The sequence below is a fragment of the Dipodomys merriami genome, unplaced genomic scaffold (genome assembly GCF_024711535.1).
Source record: "Dipodomys merriami isolate MVZ:Mamm:240054 unplaced genomic scaffold, mDipMer1.0.p SCAF_39, whole genome shotgun sequence".
Classification (NCBI taxonomy): Eukaryota; Metazoa; Chordata; class Mammalia; order Rodentia; family Heteromyidae; genus Dipodomys; species Dipodomys merriami.
The window spans coordinates 1411182-1433905 of record NW_027205492.1 but is presented as its reverse complement, the minus strand read 5'-3'; the positions used below and the strand labels follow the sequence as shown (position 1 = coordinate 1433905).

The 22724-nt window shown below is 41.0% G+C and overlaps 1 protein-coding gene across 1 annotated transcript in view; it reads right to left on the bottom strand.

Moving 5' to 3' along the window:
* Top1 (DNA topoisomerase I) overlaps positions 1–22503 on the bottom strand; it is an 89784-nt gene extending 67281 nt beyond the window's left edge. Inside the window, exons 1-2 of the mRNA XM_069989753.1 lie at positions 22110–22503; positions 21746–21770 (exon numbers count right to left, since the gene is read on the bottom strand). Coding sequence (XP_069845854.1) covers positions 21746–21770; positions 22110–22142 — 58 coding nt within the window. The 5' untranslated portion in view covers positions 22143–22503. The remainder of the gene's footprint in view (positions 1–21745; positions 21771–22109) is intronic.
* Positions 22504–22724: the final 221 nt, after the last annotated feature.

Genomic DNA, 22724 nt, shown 5'->3' with positions numbered 1-22724 from the left:
TTCAAATTTCTGTTCATTATCTACTTGATACCTATGTCCTTGTCAGAATTAACCTTTCCCAAGTATAGATTAAAGCTCTGGGGCTCAGAAGAGATCTTCAATTTTTTTCATTTTTAAAGTCAATCATGTGTATAAGTTTTAATAGAATCCCTGGTTAATTTCTAAGAAATTACATACACCTGTCAATGAGATAATCATTACTTAACCTTCTCACAATTAATTTAATACAGAATAACTGTATTTACCTACTCATTTCATACAACTTAAAGAGTTTAGGGTCTATGTTTTCAAAACAGCAATCAATCATACCCCATTTACCTTGTTTCAAACAGGAAACAATGTGATAAAAGCTTGTAAAATTCTTTTTTATGGGGCTGGGAAGGTGGCTCAGTGGTAGAGCGCATGCCTTGCATGCCAGAGGCCCTGGGTTTGATTCCTCAGCACCACATAAGCAAAAAGAAAAAAAAAAGCCGTAAGTGGTGCTGTGGCTCAAGTGGTAGAGCGCTAGCCTTGAGCTGAAGAGCTGAGGGACAGCGCTCAGGCCCAGAGTTCAGGCCCCATGACCGGACCCCAAAAAAAAAAAAAAAAATTCTTTCTTATACTCAGATCTAGAACTTAGGAACAAAAATAGTAAAACTTCAGTGTACTCTAATAACCCAATCCTCCAAAACCTGAAGAATTTCCAGGTTTTCAGAGAATGCACTGATAATAGTAGCAAACATCCCCAGATGAGTACATTCTAACGTTAGCTTAGCTGCTGTCAGTAATAGATAGCAAAGATTATTAAACTAAGGGTCTCTAATGAAGTCAAAGGCCAACCCAACCATAAACATTTATATTTTCTTAAGCAAGAAATTGAGGATGTGGCTAGGCTCAGTGGTATAGTACTTGGAGTTTGGGTTAGATCCCTAGATGGAGAAGGGAGAAAAGGGCTCAAGAATCCAACAAGAATACTAGTCATTATTAAAAAATGATAGCAGATTGTAATGATCAGATCAAGGTATGAGAGAAGAGTCCTTTGCTTCCATTTTAAAAGAAAAAAACAAAACAAAAAACAAATAGGCCAGGCGGCAGTGGCTCATACCTGTAGTCCTAGAGGCTCAGAAGGCTGAGATCTGAGGATCACGGTTCAAAGGCAGCCTGATCAGGAAAGTCTGTCTGTAAGATTCTTATCTCCAACTAACTACTAGAAAACCAGAAGTGGTGCTGTGTCTCAAGTTGTAGAGTACTTGCCTTGAACTGAAGAGCTCAGGGACAGTGCCCAGACCCAGAGTTCAAGCCCCACAACTGACCAAAAAATAAAAATTAAAAAAAATGGGGTTGGGGGGCAGAAAGCTTTTGAGTAGAAAGGGGGCTCCTTGTAATGTTTTGAGCCAGAATCTTTTACACTGATATACAATGATAGGTTTTTAGCAGATTTTATTAAAATGGTGGTATAATATAAAAGGCTCCTATCTTAAAAAGTCATCAAGTATAGGTGGGGGAGTTATACAATCAAAAGTTGACCTTCCTCAAGAAGGTCCACTGAGTGTACAACTTTTGTCAAAGATAATTCTCTGCCCTATCTGATATACAAATACATATATAAGCAGTTTACTAACAAAGTGAACATTAGAACTAGGATGTGATGGTACCTATCTGTAATCAGCACTTGAAAGTTGTAGGAAGGCAGATTTCAAGTTTTAGGCCAGGATGGGGTACACAGCAAGACCCTGACTCATAAACCCAAAAGCTGAGGATGTAATATAGTAGGAAAGCACTTGCCTAGCATACACAATGCCCCAAATTCAATCCTCAACATTGCTGAATGAATGAATGCTATTAAAAATCAAAGAGTAAGGGAAGAAAGTAGAAACAATTTATTTTTTTTTGAGGGTGGTTACTATAAATCAAGGCTTTGTCCTTGTCAAGCAGGCACTGTACTGCTGAGCCACTCCTCCAATAAAATTTCCAGTTTAAAAAAATCCAAATTCCTGGGCTGGGAAGGTGGCTCAAGTGGTAGAGCGCTAGCCTTGAGCTGAAGAGCTGAGGGACAACGCCCAGGCCCAGAGTTCAGGCCCCACGACCGGACCCCCCCCCCCAAAAAAAAAAATCCAAATTACTGTTTTTGTTCTCCTTAAGTGTAGTCTGAATAAAGACCTTTTGTCATTATTAAAATTAATAGTGTTTCCCTGCAACCTGGTATTCAAGTAAAACAAAAGCCATCTCCAGTTGGGAAGATAGCAGGCAGTCAAAAGTGTGTATTTTTTTTTTTAATTTTTTGGAGGGGGAAGGGATGCTGGTCCTGGGGTTTCAACTCAGGGAGTGGGAGCTATCCTGAGCTTTTCTGCTCAAAGGTAGCACTCTATCACTTGAGCCACATCTCCATTTCCAATAATTATTAAGTATTCATTGCTTCATTATTAAAATTCTTCTAGTGAGATAATCCCTAGACATTACATCCCCAAGGCTGAAGCTGAAACAAATGAACATATTTAGCAGTATTTTCTAATATTTTAAGGAAGACTGGTTTTGTTTAGGACAGATAAAAGGCTGCTCTCTGGTGATAAAGAATGTCATCTGGAGTGTGGTCAGTATCAGGGGTATACTGCATGTCTCCCCAGGAACTTAGGGCCAAACTAAGAGCAGTCAAGCGAAGATTGAAAGCTTGCTGCTGTTAAAAAAGTTGAAAAGCAAGAAAACAATTTTCCCTGCCACAAAGGGACTCTAAATTCATACTTTTCTATGTTGTTCCAAGTCCCATCCAGGAAATCTAGTCTGTGATCCAGCCTAATGGTTCTGACTTCTCTGAATGTAGAAGTGTCTTTATCACTATTTTATAACAATTCTCAATAATAACATTTCCAAAATTCTAGGGCCCAATTAATAGTCTATCAAAGCCAGAAGTCAGAGGCAGTTCCTGACTAAAAGCTCAAAGAGTTCTATGATTAAAGAGAGAAAAATCTTTAAGGATTCAGCTGTTAAGAAAATCCTGAGCTGGGGGCTGGGAAAGTGCCTCAGTGGTAGAGCACTTGCCTTGCATGTATGAGGCCCTGGGTTCGATTCCTCAGCACCACATAAGCAAAGAGAAAAAAGCCAGAAGTGGTGCTGTGGCTCAAGTGGTAGAGCGCTAGCCTTGAGCTGAAGAGCTAAGGGACAGCGCCCAGGCCCAGAGTTCAGGCCCCACAACCGGACCCAAAAAAAAAAAGAAGAAGAAGAAGAAGAAAATCCTGAGCTGAAGATGTGGTTCAGTGGTAGAGGACTTGCCTACTAGTATGTGGGGTGAGGCCCTGGGTTCAACCCTTACATATATACCCTTAAAAACCTAAGAAGGATGAAAGATTGCAAAACATTTCCAATTCTTAAAAGTCCATATATCAGCTGTTCTCATCAAGTGTGTCTTTCAATACAAAGACCTTCTGTTGCACCCCTGTTCATTACTGAAATTCTAGTTATATTACTGTAACAGTTATATCACTGTTCCATTACTATGCCAACAATTACATTAACAGATTTTAGAAAGTCAATTCCAGTTTCTAATAAAAGACTTTTTTTTTAGACAGGGTCTCACTATGCAGTCCAGCCTATGAACTCACTATGTAGTCCAGGCTGGCCTTGAACCCTGAAGATTCTCTTGCCTCAGCCTACTAAATTTAACAGTAAGGCACTCTTAGAGCAACTAAGAGTCCCTTAATGCAATGTCGAGGTGGGTTTTAGGTAACTTATTTCTTGGTTCTGGGTCTCAGTTTTCTAAACTATTAATCCTTTACACTTCCAGAAGGAAAAACTATTAATTTTAAAAATTATTTTGGTCTAAAATTGGGTGCTGATGGCTCACACACAATCCTAGCTACTCAGGAGGCTGAGATCTGAGGATTGCAGTTCAAAGCCAGCCCTGGGTTTGTGACTCTTTTATCTCCACTAAACTACCAAAAATGCCAAAAATTGAGCTGTGGCTCAAGTGGTAGAGTACTAGTCTTGAATATTAAAGCTCAGGGACAGTGCCCAGAGTCCCAGGATCAGCAGAAACATAACAAAAATTGTTTGGGTTCAAATGGACACAGATGAAATTTAAAAACAAAAACCAAATTATAGATGCTTGAAAGCAGTATTTCTCCAACCTTCCAGTGTATGAGCTCTGCAATCTGGACTTACTATCAGATACATGTATTTAAACACAGACTAGGTAACTATGTTACAGATTGCCCAGGTCATGTTTTGAAATTTTCTACCTTATTATTTCTTATTTTTCAAGTCCTCTGAACAATAATTAATTTCAAAATAACAGCCATTGTAAAAGTGGACATGCTACCAATTGTATTTTCTGTTTTGGCTTTAATGGAGTCCCTCTATCCCTTTAAAAGGCAGCCATAAGGAAATGAGTCAGTCCCTAGGGATTTCTTTTCTTTTACAGCCAAGACTACTGAGTCTCTACAATTGGAGAAGAAAGAGGTTCTCATCTACTACTTTACAATTTCTATCCAAGAAAAAGAAGAGCTACCTAAGGAGTGACAACAATATCCTAACTTAAATAAAAAGATGGGGGTAGTCAAGCTGTTTTGCTGGTTAATTGGAGATAGAATCTCATGGACTTTCCTGTTTGGTCATGCTTCAAAAACAAGATCCTCTGGGTCTCAGCAGTAGCTAAGATTACAAAACATAATCTGGAGGATTACAAAACATAATCTGGAGATTATAAAGTGTGATCCACTTGTGTCCAGATTTTTTAAAGCAAATTTTAAATGAATTTATTTTAGTGTTCAACTTTATAACACTGTCAAAATTCATAAATAGCAGGCACAACAAATGGTTTGACTCATAAATACCATTAGATTTTAGGACCAATGAAAAAAATAATCCTGTTAAGGAGAGATCATGTAATCCAAATTCTTTCATTCTTACACATGAAAATGGTTAAGCAGCAAGACTCATCTCCATTAAGTCTTTCATCCTATACACAGGCTCTCCCAGGGTCACATGCACAAGTAATTTGTGTACATCATCTAGACACCTCTTATCAGCTGTGTCTTCGCTCTGGTACCTGAAAACTTGCCCATGGGCAAGTGATAATCAGTCTTTCAAAAGACAAACTTTGAAGTTTGGACAAGCATGAACAAACCAAACTTAGAGAAAGATAGAAATTGAGACTCTGTTGAGAAAAATCAATGACTAGGGGAAAAAAATGGATTAAAACTTAATGAAGGCCAGGCCATGATAGTACAGGCCTGTAATCTCAGTATTGGGGAGGTGAACAAGAGGATGTCTGGCTTGCAAAGCTACAAAATCAGAGTAAACTCTTGGCATTTAGCTTATACAGAGTCCTGGAAACTCCATATGTACACACAGCACACTCAGTTCAGAAAACTCTCTTCTGGACATGGCCAGTTAGTAAGGTTACTCAGTCTTGTGGCCTATTCGGTTTCTGATGAAAGTATTCAACTGTGCCATTAGAGTACAGAAATAGCCACATAATAAATATGGCCACATCCCAATAAAACCCAAAATTTGACTTTTACATAATTTTCTTCTGTCATTGAAATATTTTCCTTTTTTCTTCAACTATTAAAAAACATTAAAAAAATCTTGGTTTGTGGCCATATAAAAGTAGATGTAGTACGCGGGACACTGCACAATAGTGTCTAGAAACTCCCAATGCTATCCACGGAAAAGATATCTTTCTTGAGCCCAGTGTGTGAGAAATGCAAACTATTTCCCCATCTATGCTTTACTAACAACTACTGATGGTCATGCTAAGCCTTGTCCCAGCTCTCTTTCCTTTAAACAATGTATGAATGGCCATTAATCAACTTGATTTGAAAGTTATTAAAAACTACCCTGCTGTGAAAAAGTAGACAAAATAAGTCATATGAATGAGAACTCTGAAGAAAAGGCCAATGCCAGGCCTACTGTTTTTTTGTTTTATTTTTGGCAGCTCTAGGGTTTGAACTTAAGGTTCTCAAACTTGGTAGACAAGTGCTCTTACCACTGAGCCACACAGTGGACCCACTGTTAATTCTGCTTTTTAAGCAGCAAAATAGTGAAATTTGTTTTATTTTTCTCCTTGAAGTAGGAAGCTCATAGTTGCTCACGTGTTAAACATCTCAGATGAATTCCTTAGTGAATAAGCTGACTTCAGGGGTGCTTCTGCAATAAAGAAGTTTCTAGCTAAGCCTCATTAACAAAAAAAAAAAAAAAAAAGAACTTTTTCTTGAATACTCTGGTAAGTAGGTTTTATTCATTTCTGGAATATCAAATACAAAATGAACTGCTAGAAAAAAAAAATCATGCCAGACATCAGTGCCTCATATTGTTAATTCTAACTGAGATCTGAGCACCACTGTTACAAGCTGTCCTGGCAGACAGATCCAGGAGTCTTTTTTTTTGGGGGGGGGGGAGGTGGGGGGGTCCAGTCCTGGGGCCTGAACTCTGGGCCTGGGCGCTGTCCCTCAGCTCTTCAGCTCAAGGCTAACGCTCTACCACTTGAGCCATAGCGCCACTTCGGGCTTTTTTCTTTTTTGCTTATGTGGTGCTGAGGAATCGAACCCAGGGCCTCATGCATGCAAGGCAAGCACTCTACCACTGAACCACCTTCCCAGTCCCCCAGGAGTCTCTTGTCTCCAGTTAACTACCAAAAAGCCAGCAGGAGACATGGCTCTTGTGGAGAGTACCAGTCATCAGCAAAAAAGCTGAGAAGAGGCCCTGAGTTCAAGTCCCGATACCAGCATATATGTACACACACACACACACACACACACACACACACACACACACACACACACACACACACACACACACACACACACACACACACACACACTCTCTCTAAAATCTATTTAGAGGTCTTTGTTGTACAGGCAGGCAATTATTCCTTCACAGGAATAGGATCACTGCCCTTTTACAAGTGCAGCAGAGTCCAGTGTTGATCTGTTAAGGATCCATCACAGACCGCCCTTAGTCTGATGGTTAACTCTTTATAACAGAATCCCTAGATTCAATTTTCCCTTTACCTTCCCTCCCCCCACATTTACCAGCTCAAGAGTGTGCACAAAGAATATTGCAATTTAAATATTAACCTATTTCAAGAGCAAGGCAAAGAAACCCATTTTTTTTTTTTTTACTAACAACTTAATCCTCTAAATACAAAACTTAAAAAGTTTTCTTTGGCCCTCAATACTTCTCTGCAGTAAGACATTTTCACAAGAACATTCCTATAAACTGAAAATGCTTCTCCTTCCTAAGAGGTAGAACTAGAACTTAAAAGGGAAAAGGGACTTGTCTAACCTGAAAATGTTTCTTCTCAGGGTAGCTCAATTAGGACAAGCCCAATCCTGTAGGCTTGTCCTCCTTTGCTTCCATTAAGTGAACACTTATTGCCTGGCAAGTTGTAAGAGTGACTACAATCCTGTCTTCCTACAGAGGAATCCATAGCTCAGCCTTAACCACCTTTGTTCCCAATAGTTAGGGCATTCAAAATGCTTCCAAGTCTATACCTTGGGTTTGTTCATGAATTGCTACAAGTATACCTTTACTACCAACTCAAGGAAAAGGCCAAGTATTGCTATTTACTTACTTAAAATGCTAAGACTATTATCTGGGCCACTAGCTGTAGAAAGACTAAGCTTTAACACCATCTCTCCTATTGAGCTAATATATATTCTTTTTTTTTTTTTTTTTTAAATCTCTGGGCCTGGGCACTGTTCCTGAGCTCAATTCAAGGCTAGCCCTCCACCACTTGAGCCACAGTGCCACTTCCTTTTTTTTTTTTTTTTTTAAATGGTGGTTAATTGGAGATAAGAGTCTCAGGGATTTTCCTGCCCAGGCTGGCTTTGAACCACGATCCTTAGCTCTCAGCCTCCTGAGTAGCTAGGATTACAGGCATGACCCACCAGTGCCCAGGAAAAAGTTTCACTGGTGTAACAGGCTTCTAAAACTTTTATTCCCCTGAGGTCCCTCTACCAATTATCAACTACTTCAATATTACAACTATAAGGTATCACAGGTTTCCTGTTAAGTCAGGAGTTGAGCCATGTGCCTTCTCTGTGTGTGGGGAAGGATACTGAAAACCAACAAGAGACAGTGCCTAAGAGATTAAATTACTACAAAACTAGTTTTACACTTCATACAAATGTCATGACTATGGAAAAACTGACCAAAAATGTATTGGGATCAATTATTTTTAATATAACAAAGGAAGAAGCAGTACTAGGTATTATTATTAGGTGATTTTGGGTTTTTGGAGACAGGGTCTAGTTACATAGCCCAGGTTGGGCTCAAACTTGCTATCCTCCTGCCTCTATTTCCCAAATGCTGTAATTACAGGTGTAAGTGCTTTATGACTCTGAGGGTGCAACTTTTATACTAGTATCAGTTGTGACTTGCTGAAGGCCACTTAGCTAACAAGAGCTGACCTAAATTTATCCAACTCCAAAGTCTGTTTCATGGGGAGCATGTGGAGTTTTGTTAACTTTTTTTTTTTCCTAAAAATGTGAGGTTAACAAGAGACATTGAACTTCAAGTCCTGCTGTAGATCAGTAGGTTCTTGAACTTCAGTGTACTAAGATTACCTGATGGAGCTGGGCACCGGTGGCTCATCCTTGTAATCCTAGCTACCCATGAAGCTGAGATCTGAAGGTCATGATTCCAAGCCAGCCCAGCTAGCAAAGTGTGAGACTCTTATCTCCAATAAACTACTCAGAAAAAGCCAGAGGTGATGCTGTGGCTCAAGTGGTAGAGCAATAATAGCCTTAAGCAAAAGCAGCTCAGGGACAGCACCCAGGCCCGGAATTCAAGCTTCAGGACCAGAAAAAAAAAAAAAATCACCTGCTAGAACTCCTTAAAACTGAAATGGGCCTGGATGCTCATGACTCATGCTTATAATGCTAGCTACTCAAGAGGCTGAGACCTGGAGGATCATGGTTCAAAGCCAGCCCACACAGTAAAGTCTGAGAGATTTCATTTCCAATTACCCATTAAAATGCTAAACTGGAAGTGTGGCTCAAGTGATAGAGAAAAAGCCTAGCAAGAAAGCCTAGTGTAAGCCCTATCAGAACTAACAAAAAACAAAGAAATGGGCTAAGCCTATATCAGAGTTTAAAGAGTCAATAGGACTGTGTGAGGTAAAGAATTTTTATTTCCAACAAATTATCAGCCAATGCTGATGATGCTGATCAGAAAAACCACTTCTGAAAACCATTTCTCTATTCATAATTTCCTACTTCAATCAGCACGGTCAGTAGCTAAACACCTCAACTAATTTAAGCTAAAGGTAGTGACATTCACAGACTGCAGCTTCAGTAATTCCACTTAACTATAATACCTTCGAAAGCCCTGCCTTAACCATCCTAAAATACTGAATAAAACAATCTCTCACTCAAAGAGCTCCACGGTCACCCATCCAAAAAGATGACATCAGAATTAAAGAGCTTGTGAAACTTGGAAGCAAGAGAAAGGACCAGACATAGCAAGGCAGCTATGTCTGATGAGGTACCTAATTATCTCTGCTATTTAGGTGTAAGTGTTCACTGAAAAGTAGAAGGTATCTGTTTAAAATGAGATAAGCATCAAGCTTTCATGAACATTTATTTCAAATGCTGGGGCCAGTGCTCACACCTGTAATCCTAGCTACTCAGGAGATTGAGATCTGAGGATCACAGTTCAAAGCCAGCCTGGGCAGGAAAGTCTGTGAGTTTGTTTGTTTGTTTTTTTTTTTTTGGTCAGTTGTGCGTTGAACTCTGTGCCCGGGTGCTGTCTAGCTCTTCAGCTCAAGGTCAGTGCTCTACCACTTTAAGCCACAGTGGCATTTCCCATTTTTCTGGTGGTTAATTGGAGATAAACGTCTAATGGACTTTCCAGTCCAGGCTGTCTTTGAACCATCATCCTCAGATCTCAGCCTTCTGAGTAGCTAGATTATAGATGTGAGCCACCAGCACCAGGCTGAGAAACTCTTATCTCCAATTAACCACCAGAAAACTGGACACTGTATGTACTGTGGCTAAAGTGGTAGAGTGCTCACCTAGAGCTGAAAAGCTCAGGGACAGTGCCAGGCAGAGGTCAAGCCTCACAATGGGCAAAACAAACGAACAAAACCAACTATGTTGTCCTTTAAAAATATTGCATAAAAAAATAAAAATATTGCATAAGTGCCAGGCACTGGTAGCTCATGCCTATAATCCTAGCTACTCAGGAGGCTAAGGTCTGAGGATCTAGCCTGGGCAGGAAAGTCTGTTAGACTTTCATCTCCAAAAAGCTGGAAGTGAAGCTATAGCTCAAACTGCAGAGCACTATAAAGCCTTGAACAAAAAAGCTTAGGAACAGCACCCAACTACTGAGTATAAGCCCCAGGGATAGCACAAAAAAAAAAAAAAAAAAAAAGGAAGAAGGGAGATCACGTAAGTTTCAGAGCTTGAGTATTAACTGAATGAAGTAAAATGCACATCTAAGCTAAACAAGTGTAGTAAAGTCCACACAGAAAAATCTGTTTTTCCAAAGGTATTTATGAGTCACCGGCATTAATCATATCATTTTGGAACTGTTGGATATAAACTAGAAACTAGATTCTCAGTATACTCCAATACAAAATGTAGATGTAGGAATAAAATTATGTATTCGTTTTTTTTTTTACTATGAGATAGTTTTATTGGCTCATAAGACCTTTGCATAAAAATTATGTATTTCTATCAAGAGCTTCTAGGTGATTCTTATACATTATTAGCTTGAAAACAACAATTAAAACTTACCATAAAGCTTACAATATTTCTCACTTGATTGTCAACCAGCTGGTAAGCTAGGGGAGAGAGGGACTCGTATTTCACATCTTATACATTTGTTAAAATCATCTGTATTTACCATACAAGACAGTGCTCAAGTCTACTTTTTTTTGGGGGGGGAGAGGACTGGGGGGCCTAAACTCTGGGCCTGGGCACTGTCCCTCAGCTCTTCAGCTCAAGGCTAGCACTCTACCACTCGAGCCACAGCGCCACTTCTGGCTTTTTTCTTTTTGCTTATGTGGTGCTGAGGAATCGAACCCAGGGCCTCATGCATGCAAGGCAAGTGCTCTACCACTGAGCCACCTTCCCAGCCCTCAAGTCTACTTCTTTTAAGTAAGCAAAACAAATTTCAAGTTGGGTGTGATAGGGTAATATAACATACCTATAATCCCAGCAGTGGGGAGATCACAGCAGAAGGATGGAAAATTCATGGTCTTCCTGGGCTACTTTGTGAAATTCAGCCCCATAATTCCAAAAATAACAAAACCAACAAAAAAGCTACAAATTCCAAAAGACTAGAACTGAGGATAACAAGAACTCAGAGTCTAAGTCAGAAAAAAGCTTTGGCCAGAAAAAAGCAGTTGTTTTTGGCTCAAGGTTAAGGTGGGAATGCAGGCAGACTTCTCTGGAAAAGGAAACACAGTTATCTGTGACTATGCCTGAAAACTGAAACAGGCTAAGATGTTCCTAACCCTTTTAGAAGTTTATAATACTTAGTGTCTTTTAAAATACAAAAGAGAAGTACTGGCCATAATTATCTATCAAAATCTTATCAAATTCTAAATTAAAGGCTAAAGATATTCCATGGTAAAAGGAAATGTCAACAGGACCTAACATGAAGAGCTGAGGGAGAAGAGAGCACAAGTATCTCATTTATATAAAATACAGAGACAGGTGCTGAACAAGACCTGTTTCTAAAAAATCAAATCGTCAAAAAAATGTACTTCTTAGAGAGACATTCTTGGAGCCATCCCTGGAGAATTTTGTGCTTGAAAAACCAAGTGTGCTAGCAGTCACACAGAACTCACGCTTTTTTCCGACCACTGGTTTCCACTCATCTGGTTAAATAAAAGCAAGAAAAACTACAAAATACCCAGGAAGGTTATTTCTCTACTTTTGATGTTAAATAGCAAGATATTGTGTACAACGGCAAAAAAGGCAAGCCAGGTACTGGTGGCTCCCGCCTAGAATCCTAGCTACTCAGGAAGCCAAAATCTGAGGATCTCAGATTTTCCAGCCAGGGCAGGAAAGTCTGTAAGACTCTTATCTCCAATTAACCACTAGAAAACTGGAAGTAACACTGTGGCTCGCTCAAGTGGTAGCGTGCTAGCCTTGAGCTGAAGAGTTGAGGGACAGCACCCTGGCCTCCAGAGATCAAGCCCCACAACTGACAAAATAAATAAATAAATAAGGCATAGGCTGAGTGTGGTAGTTCACACCTATAATGCTAGCTACTCAGGGGTACATGTCTATTACCCCCGCTACTTGGGGAAACAAACAGGAGGACCACAGCCCAGTCTGCACAAAAGCAAAACTACTCAAAAGGGCTAGAGGAGCAGGGTGTTGGTGGCTCACGCCTGTAATCCTAGCTACTAAGGAGGCTGAGATCTGAGGATTGTGGTTCAAAGCCAGCCCAGGCAGAAAAGTCAATGAGACACTTATCTCTAATAAACTACTCAAAAAAGCTAGGGATTGTGCTATAGCTCAAGTGGTAGAATGCTCCCCTGGACAGCGTCCAAACCCAAAGTTTAAGCCCCAGGACTGGCAAAAAACAAAAAACGGAGGGGAGAGCCTAGAGATATATGCCTCAAGTGTTAGGAGTGTCTGCCTAGCTAGTATCAGATCCTGTGTTCAACCTCCCTTGTTCTTCTCACCCCAGAAAGACATAGTAAATCTAACAGTCTTAGTAACTTTCCTAAGACTCAAATCTCTGAAGTACAGTGAAACACTTAAGAATAGAGATTCTTCCTTAGCTGCATGGGGTATTTCCAAGATGTTCATGGGATGCCTGAAACTAAACCCAATATATACGATGTTGTCCCAATTCTTATGTCTTTGATAAAAGTTTTACTTATTAATTAGGCACATGAGTGATTTAAGAATAAAAACAGATTACAGAAAATATACTGTAATAAAAGTTACTTCACATGCATGTTACTTCTGGAATTTTCCATTTTCAAGTGGTGAATAAGAAACAACAGAAAATAAATCCCATACAAAGGAGACTACTGTTATAGCTGTGCTCTCTGCACTATCTTCTGAGGAATTTAACAACTTTAGAGCCTACTCATATAAAGGTATTTTATGGATTAGGAAGGCAACAGTAAATATATTTACAATATTTTGTTGTTAATTTTCCAAATCTGTAAATACACTAAGTCTAATCACTAAGATTTTAGTGAAAAATAGTGCTTTCAAATTATTTATTTCTGGCAATTCAGTTAGCACAGAATGTGAGCATATATGTCCACTCTGACAATCTACCTGATCAAGGAACTTAAAAACTGTTTTTCTAAAATTCATACACTGTATGCTCAAACAAATTTAGGCTATATATAAAGTATGCTATATGCAGTGGAGTATTCCAATGGTGTTAACTCAGTTGAACCAACTTAGAATTTAACCAAATGGATACCATGAAACTATGGTTGGGAGGCAGAGAGAGGGTCAAGGGACAAGAAGGTAGACTATGGAGAGAGAAAAGTTGGATTAATCATCATAATAATCAATATACATTATGTAAAAAATGGAACCAGACAACTCGAGGGAATGGGTGAGTCTGGGAGACAACAAGACACATTGTACTCATAAACTGACATGTTGAATTGAAACCCCTTTGCATAACTAATAAAAAAAAGATCGAAGCCCTAGTAAGAGCAAGCAAGGACACACACAAAATAAGTATAACAAAAAGGTGCTGGGTATATGGTAGTTCTACTTAGCAAGCAGAGGAGGCCTTGAGTTCAAACACGTTACCACCAAAACCATAAATAATACTTATAATTTTTTTTAAAAAATTTAAGATGAGAAAACAAGTTTCAAGAACCAGGCCAAATTTTGTACTAAGTATTTACTTACTTTTTTCTGAATTTGACTCCAATTTCCATTTTTTCCTCTTCTTTTTTTAAAATTGAGGTACGGTTTGACTATGTGTTTTGAAAAATCCTCAAACAGATCTTTCCTCAGCTTCCTGAGGAATGGAATTAATGGCATGTGCCAACCAACACACTTGGTTTCTAATTTCCATACAGCTGCTTAATTAGGAGTCTGCTTACCTCAGCTTCCCGCCTCTTCATTATCTGTATCCTTCACTATCACTCTGGTTCCAACCTTAATACCAAAGCATCACTCATAGATCTAACATTTTAGGTACACAGGGTCCAGGCTATCTGTACCCATAGATAATCAAGTGCTGACTGTGATATCCGTAACAGAGATCTCTAACAGATTAGAGCCTAAGTGGAGTTTCTGGAATCTGCATCAAAGCCATTTGATACCAAAACGGTGAAATGAGAAGAGGAAACAAAAAGAAAAAGTTTCCTTTTCTGTTCTCTGGTTCCCCCAAAAAGCATATGCTCTTTCTGCTATCCCTATTTCAATTCAGAATTAGTTAATAACATTAACTCATAAGGTCTCAAAATTAATTCCCTTCTCATTTGTCCTATTGTCAAACCCTAGTAAAGTGCTTGCTATACAGGGGCTACCAAAAATATGTTGGGTAAATTAAAGGATCATAGGCAATGAAATCCACAAATGGTTCCACAGATCTTGAAACCTGCTAGCTCAGTTTCCCGACCAAGCAGTAATATACCTAATAAAGTTTCCGTAAATCTGGGCATTAATAAATGGCAACAATATTAAAATCTGCACATATAGGGCTGGGAAGGTGGCTCAGTGGTAGAGTGCTTGCCTTGCATGCCTGAGGCCCTGGGTTCGATTCCTCAGCACCACATAAGCAAAAAGAAAAAAAGCCGGAAGTGGCACTGTGGCTCAAGTGGTAGAGCGCTAGCCTTGAGCTGAAGAGCTGAGGGACAGCGCCCAGGCCCAGAGTTCAGGCCCCACTACCGGACCCAAAAAAAAAAAAACCAAAATCTGCACATATAACCAGGAGCTGATGCCTCATGCCTGTAATTCTAGCTCCTCAGGAGGCTGAGATTTAAGATTGCAGTTCAAAGCCAACTGGGCAGGAAAAGTCTGAGACTCTTACCTCCAATTAACCACCAGAAAATCAGAAGTAGAACTGTGGCTCAAAGTGGTAGAATGCTAGCCTTAAGCAAAAAAACTCAGGGAATAATGCCCAGACCCTGAATTGAAGCCCTACAACGACCACCACCAACAACACACTTATTAGTACTAAGTAGCAAAAGATAAACTTTTCTAGTGTAGGCAAGGTGTGAAGGCACACACTCAATCCCAGCAGTTGAGAGATTTTTTTTTTTTGAGAACTGTCTCAAAGTAGAGGTAAAATTAAAAGAGCTGAAGCTTTAAGCTTTAAAGACACTAGAGCAGCTCTGATTAGAAAACTTAACCACATTTTGCTAGCCTGTGCTAAGAGAAACAATATAAGTAATACCTGTGGTAGGAAAAGAAATTGGAGTAGTAACCAACTGAGAGCTAAATTTTGCCCTAAGGCAGGAGAAAATGTCAGAATTTTTAAAGATCAGTAAAATTTGTTCTCAACACCATTATTCATATACATAACAAAGACTGGCAATTAAAATCCCAGATCATGCTTTCACACTTTCCTTGGAGCTTATCTAGATGTACTTCAGAAATGCAAATCAACTGAGTTGCTGGGTTCTTTTAAATAAACAATTTTGTTTCTGTGGATTTAAAGAATTAGGGGACTTACAATGGACAGTTGGGGATGCACTCCTCCCATAACTTCAAATCTGGTAGATAGATATACTAAGATTGGTAAGTGGAACTAAAATGTTACACAACAAATTACAAAATACCTACCAAAAGGAAATTAAAACTTAAGTTGCCTATCTCCCTAAGAGATTTTCTTTAAACTCATGGTTGAATATACTGCAATCAATATTGCAGGTATCAACAATGCCACTTGTTTGAAAAATACACGTATAAGAGCTTTCTTAAACATAGAGAACAGAAATCATGTTCAACTATTTTCTATTAAATCATTTCAGCCAACTATTGTCCATTTCCCACAATGCTACCAAAACACTACTAATATCTATAATGGATTCTGTAAAGCTTTTCCTACCTGATCAAGCCTTGAGCTACCATGCTACCCTCCACCCTTCATCCCCTTCCAAGGCATATTGCCAGCACCTAGACAGAGAGGTGATGGAAAACCATGAAATTTGGGGGAAATTGCTAATTACTCCAAACTGATAGCCTGAATTTTAGATTTCCTACTTTGTTATTGGCCTGGAGCCATGGGAATGGAATGCTGCTTCTCCAAACTTCAGATTTATAAAGCACTGAAAATAAGGAGAAAAGACTTTTCAGGCACTCCACTGTCAAGTTAAAAGACTATTTGAAAATGTCCCTAAATACAATACTAAATTTACTATGGGCCAGTTTGTATCTCCTCTTATCTAAATAAACTCTTCACCCTAAGACCCAGAATTCTTTTTTTTTGGGGGGGGGGTCCGGTCGTGGGGTCTGAACTCTGGGCCTGGGCGCTGTCCCTCAGCTCCTCAGCTCAAGGCTAGCGCTCTACCACTTGAGCCACAGCGCCACTTCTGGCTTTTTTCTTTTTGCTTATGTGGTGCTGAGGAATCGAACCCAGGGCCTCAGGCATGCAAGGCAAGAGCTCTACCACTGAGCCACCTTCCCAGCCCCAAGACCCAGAATTCTTTCATACCCAAATGTTCTTTATTATTCAAAATTAATGGACCCAAACAATTCACTCAGGGACTCCTGTCTACTTGCAAATGCAATGAATCTACCATACTTTTAATATGTAGTTGGGTTTTTTTTTTTTGTCGCATGCACACGCACACAACTACTCGGATTTAATCCAAGGCCAGTCTTACCACATCTCTAGACCTTATGTTCCTACTGTTTTGGAGACAGGGAGCAGGAGAATGGTAATGTTTGAACCCAGAGCCTCTAATTTGTTAGGCAGGCACTTAAAAAGCTAGAGTAACTCATGCCTGTAATCCTAGCCACTGAGGAGGCTGAGATTTGAAGGTCACAGTTTGAAGCCAGCCAAGGAAGGAAACTGTGTTAAGACTCTTATCTCCAATTAAACATCAAAAAAGTCAGAAGTGGAGCTGTGGCTCAAGTGGTAGAGCACTAGCATTGAACACAAAAAGCTCAAAGACAGGGCACAGGGCCTAAGCTCAAGCCCCCACCACCCAAAAATATCCCAAAACCCACTCCCTCCAGCTGCGTGTGTGAGTGTGCATGTGCATGTGTGCATGTGTGTGTGTTGGTTACTTTCAACTTAAGCCCTGACTGGCCTGACTTGGATCTTTCAATTTGTCCTCCCTTTTATTTCTGGGATGACCGGCAAGCACCACCAATCCTAGCTATTGTGCTTGCTACCCCAGCTACTGGTTGGGTCCCTTTTTTTTCCTTCCAGGCTGACCTCAAACTACAACTTCTCCTGGCTCCCTGTACTCCCACTCCACATCTCCACCTCCCAAGTAGCCATGATTACAGGATTGAACCATGATGCCCAGCTGTACTGTTTTTGCCCAGGCTAGTTTCAAATTCTCAGTCCTCTTGCCTCCACCTTCCCAATAACTGGGATTAGAGACATCTGACCCTTTATTTTACTGTTCTTTCAAGATGGTTCATATCCAACTAATATGAAATTACAATTTCAAAACACTCTGAAGTTTCCCAAAAGGATCCAGAAAGATGACAAAATCATTACCATACTACAACAACAGAATTCAACATTTACTATAGCATATGACACTAAGTTTTTTCTAACATCTTTCAGACTGAAAGGCAAACTTTTTGCCCGTCCCCCACACACAAAAATTATACAACCTAGTTTTGAAATATAAGCTTTAAAGCATGTTAAGAACTCCTAACACTCAAACAAATAAGTATTAATTAACTGTGGCCTACAATAAAATTTCTACCTCTCACATTTTTATGCAGACAAATGAGGAAAAGTCAGACTTGGTTCTCTCTTGTTTTGCTGCTATTGGACAAAATGAGATTTGGGGATTGACTGTGGGTTATTTTCCATTTTATTCTATCTACTTACCAAAGAAAAACAGCAGTTAAAAATAGCAATTTTTTTTTTTGGGTCAGGTTGTGGGGCCTGACTCTGGGCCTGGGCGCTGTCCCTCAACTCCTCAGCTCAAGGCTAGCGCTCTACCACTTGAGCCACAGTGCCATTTCTGGCTTTTTTTCTTTTTGCTTATGTAGTGCTGGGGAATCAAACCCAGGGCCTCATACATGCAAGGCAAGCACTCTACCACTGAGCCACCTTCTCAGCCCCTTTTTTTTTGCTTTTCAAATAATGTGATTTGTTAGTCTTGTATTTTCCTGTTTAACTATAACACTGGAGCCTAAAATTTGTGAGATGTGATATGCCACAAGATTTTAGCAGTTTTCAAATTCTAAAAAGGCACGTCAAAGAGTCTAGCTGCATCCTAAGTAAAGACAACATCAGAGCCTAATACTTAAGTATATTGGGATTAAGTCTAAGATGTTCTAGATTTCATCTGAGATACCATCCACTGTCAGTTTTAGATTTTTTGCAAGAGGGGAATAGGTGTGATGCTGGAGTCCAAACTCAGGACCTTGCACTTACTAGGCAAACGTTTTCTCACTTGAGTCAAGCCCTCAATCCCAATGATCAGTTCTAAAAGAAAGCCACATTATCAACCTATCACCTCAACTCAAACCAAATAGCCCAAAAGTACACCTATCTCTTCAAATCAGAAATATTTCATATTTAACTGCTCTATCCAATTTGATTTCATTAAGCTACCCAAAATCAACACAACAAATCAAGCCACAAGATAATCAAGTATTCTATCTTGCTGAAGAAGGAGGGGAAAGAACCCTGCAACTTGAGTAGTAAGACAGTAACTTCGAGTTCCTAAAGCAGAAAAACCATCACTAACAACCTAACTTGATGTCATTATCAACTTTACAGGCACCTAGGCATCCTGTACAATACTGTAATAATGGTTCATCTCACCTTAGTGATAGTAACAGGAAGAAAACCTTTTCTATTAAGTAAAAGAAAGGTTATATAGCATTCTAGCTCATTGTCAATATTTAAACAAAAAAAAATTTCACAAATGGCCCAGAATGTTCGAAATTCCCTAAAAACTACAACTTTAAGTAAAGAATGAGACTCCAAAGGGAAGAAAATGTCTTTCATCTTAGGGGATGAGAGCAAGCAACATTAGAAACGTGATTTTAATATATGTGCTATGTACTTGTACAGATAATCTATAAGACAGATCAAGCCTACTTAAACTCATAGTTAAGAAAACTAACTACAAAGATCAATAAAGGACTGAGTTTAAATACAGATTTTTATTTTTAAAAACCTTTCAATTACATAAATCAATCACTAGTTAGCAGTATATTACTTGATAGAGCAAGAAAAGAATTACTAATACTAATACTACATTTTTCTGGACAATATTTACATAGTTATTCTAGCCTTGGATTGTATGATACAGTTAAGTGTTTTTCTCTTGAAGACTTAGATAAAAAGCAAATGACAAATTATCTAACTCTTCCCACTCTTTTATTTTTAACTGTGTAACAGTCATGTGTAACTCTTTTTTTCCCACTATCATTCAGAAGATGTAATGGTTAAGCTTATGGGCTTTGGAGTTCACAATTCATTGCCTTTGGGCAAGCTATTAAACACATCGAAGTCTCAGTTTCCCCAATCTACAAAACAGACACAATAGTACTAACTCCTAAGGGTCCTTCCAAGGATTAACTGATCAGAGGAAATAATTTTTAAAAATTAGCTATTATTGAAAGAAAATGTGAATACATTCTAAAAGTCATATATACATTTATTAGATCTCATAACCTATCCAGCACACAAACATTGACACATGCAATAGTTCCTTTGTACAATGTATAATTTAGGTGAGAACTATAGTAGCTAAGTTTCTTGTAAGAAAAAGAGTTACACTTTGTTAGAAGTCTAGCCAAAAGAATTTTTTTCTGGTAAGATCCTTTACTCCCTCAAGAGAGATCAAAGTGACTTTTTACACCTCAACTGCTACATCCTTTGCTCCTATCCCCCTCAAAAACCTAATCTCTTGGTAATTTTCTACTGTAGGGGCCTCATCTCCCTATCAGAGAAGCCCAACAGAGCACAAATGTACTTAAACAATCCAACTCCTGACAATGCTCAGCATCTAGTCTTGCACAACACCCTGCTCAAAGTCACCGCTGAAAAATTTCCCCACCCCCAGATAAAATTAAGTCCTCCATGCTCCCAAAGCATTTTGGGTACACATACGTCCCAGCATCTACCTTATAATTAACTATGTCCCCCCCTAACGAGAGCAAGAGCAGCTATGTGGACACAGGGCCAGTTCCAGCACTAAGCACAATGCTTGGCACATATTAGGTGCTCAAGAAACAATGTTTTCCCCAGATTCTCTTTTGGCTCACCACCATCTCTATGGATAACCCTCTTCTGAATTTAAACCTAGGGCTGCTCCCAGAAGAGCAGGCTAAAACGATGGAATAGTGATTAAAACATCAGAAAACCTACTCTCATTGGAGAAATTCCTGGAACTCAAACTCAAATTGAGCAGGATTACCAGTGGGAATTCCTAGGACACTACAGAGGTTATCTTCTTCACCATTATTGTTTGAAAGTCTTCCAAGGTGAGCTTTTACATTGTGGGGAACTCCTTTTCTTTCCCTTCCCTGGGTAACTGAAATGGAAATACAAAAATGATCTGGTTGGCTGTAAAGAATTTAAAATCAGAAAGATGTGGGAAAAGCTAGATAGTTTATGATTCCTGAAAAGAATGAACAGGAAGCTGAAGTGGGTGCTCTTTGTTTCAATAAATACAATCTTCTTTTACTTCCTACAGCCCCACAGAAAAGGCCAATACACTAGAACCAGTTGAGATGCTAACAATCTTCCCAGACAACAAGTACACTGAACCATGTCTCTTTAAAAACAAAACAACACAACACCACCACAAACCCTGCCTATGGAACCTCAGCCACAATGAAAAGTTGTCACTGTCACTTAAATTACTAATTTTTTTAATCAATATACCGTAACTCCCAACATTCACACTAGGTGAGACACAGGGAACTTGCAAACTTTCTTAAGGGAGGTACTTCTGCAAAGAACACAACTTGGGAAAAACAAACTTGAAATAAGAAGAACTCCACAAAAGATGTCCTTAGTTGTGGAGCCACGATTGCTATATCAAACATCTAAAACACACACACATACACACACACAAAAAATCAACAGTTGCCTAAGGGAATCTTTCATTCTGGAAGCAGAAAAGGAAGCAAACATGTAACAGAAAGCGATTAACCTCCAAAATAAAGTTCAATTGAGAAATGAAAAAAAAAAAAGACAATTTCATCTCCAAGCTTTCTCTCAATGGTGAGGTCTGTGATTTATACGCCTTTGCACGGCAGAAAGCTCTTTCTGGGCAGCTCAAGAAAGGAGCCTAGGGAGGGAGAGAAAGACACAGACAGGCACAGAAAGGAGAGGAAAGAGAAAAAGAAAATGGCGCAGAGACTAAGTCCCGACCGTCGACAAGGCGACTTTCCCGGGAGGAATCCAGGCCAGGAAAGGCCACCCGAGGCCGGGAGGCAGGTGATGCTGGCTCTCCGTTACCCCCTCTTGGAAAGACCGCGGTCTGGGGGAGCTGGGTCCCCCGGAAAGGGGGTCTAGAGGAGGCCCGATGGGAACAATGGGGCCGGTGAGCGAGGAGCTGGGACTTAGTCTCTGGGACGCCATGTCTGTCCTCTGCCCGGCTCCGGGCGGGCGCGGGGGAGGCTACCGGCGACTGGGGGGGGGGAGGATGGGGGGGGGACACACTCACCATTCAATCGGAAATCCGCATCGATCTGGGGAAAGAAAAGGAAGGAAGATGAAACAACAGGCCCGCGAAGCCCCCGGGCGGCGGACGGGCGGGCGGGCGGGTGAGCGAGCGTGCCGGGGCCGGGGCCCGGTCCCACCCCGCGCCCCCTGAATCAGGGACCCCGAGAACGGCCTCCTGGAGCTGCCACCTCCCCACTCCTGAGCTCCACCTCGGCGTCTGGGCCCCGGGGGCCTGGCAGGCTGACCTCCGCCGGAGGGCGGCCCCACGCCGGGGACAGCGGTCTGTCAAAGCAGCCGGGCCGGGGCCGCGGGGCCGGGCCGGGGGCGGGAGGACGCGGGCGGGCGCCGGGGCGAGCGGGCCGTACCTGGGAATCGTTGTGGAGATGGTCCCCGCTCATGTCGGCCGAGGCGGCGAGCGCTGCGGGCGGCGAGGCGGCGCAGGGGAGACGCGGACGGTCAGGTCGGCCTCCTCGGGCAGTCCGGGAATCCCAGCGGCTCCCGGAGACGCGGGTAAGCGGCGACAGCTGCAGCCACGAGCCTGAGACTCCTGAAACAGCTGAGACGGCGACGGCGGCGGCGGCGGCGGCGGCGAAGGCGACGCTGACAGACTGCCGGGCGGGCGACGAGAACAGACCACAGCAGTTGTGTAACAGCCTAAGTTCGCATTTCGGCTCACTGCGCCTGCGCGGCCGCTTTTAAATGGGACGTCGGTGACGTCAGAGCTCGCGGAAAAGAGCGAAGGTTGCGGCCCGTCCCCTCCGGGCTCTGATGGCTGAGCCGGCTTTGCATCGTAAGCCCCGCCCCCCCGTCCCACGCGCACCTCTGCGATTTGCATAAAGAGCCAACTCCTCCCCTGCCACCCACCCCCAGGACCTTCCGATCCTCTCAGCCGGGCGACTTTTCTCGGAATCCAGAACTCGCGTGCTGGGCGTCGCGCAGGCGCAGCCAGGACGCCTCCTCCGGACCAGCGCAGCCAGCGC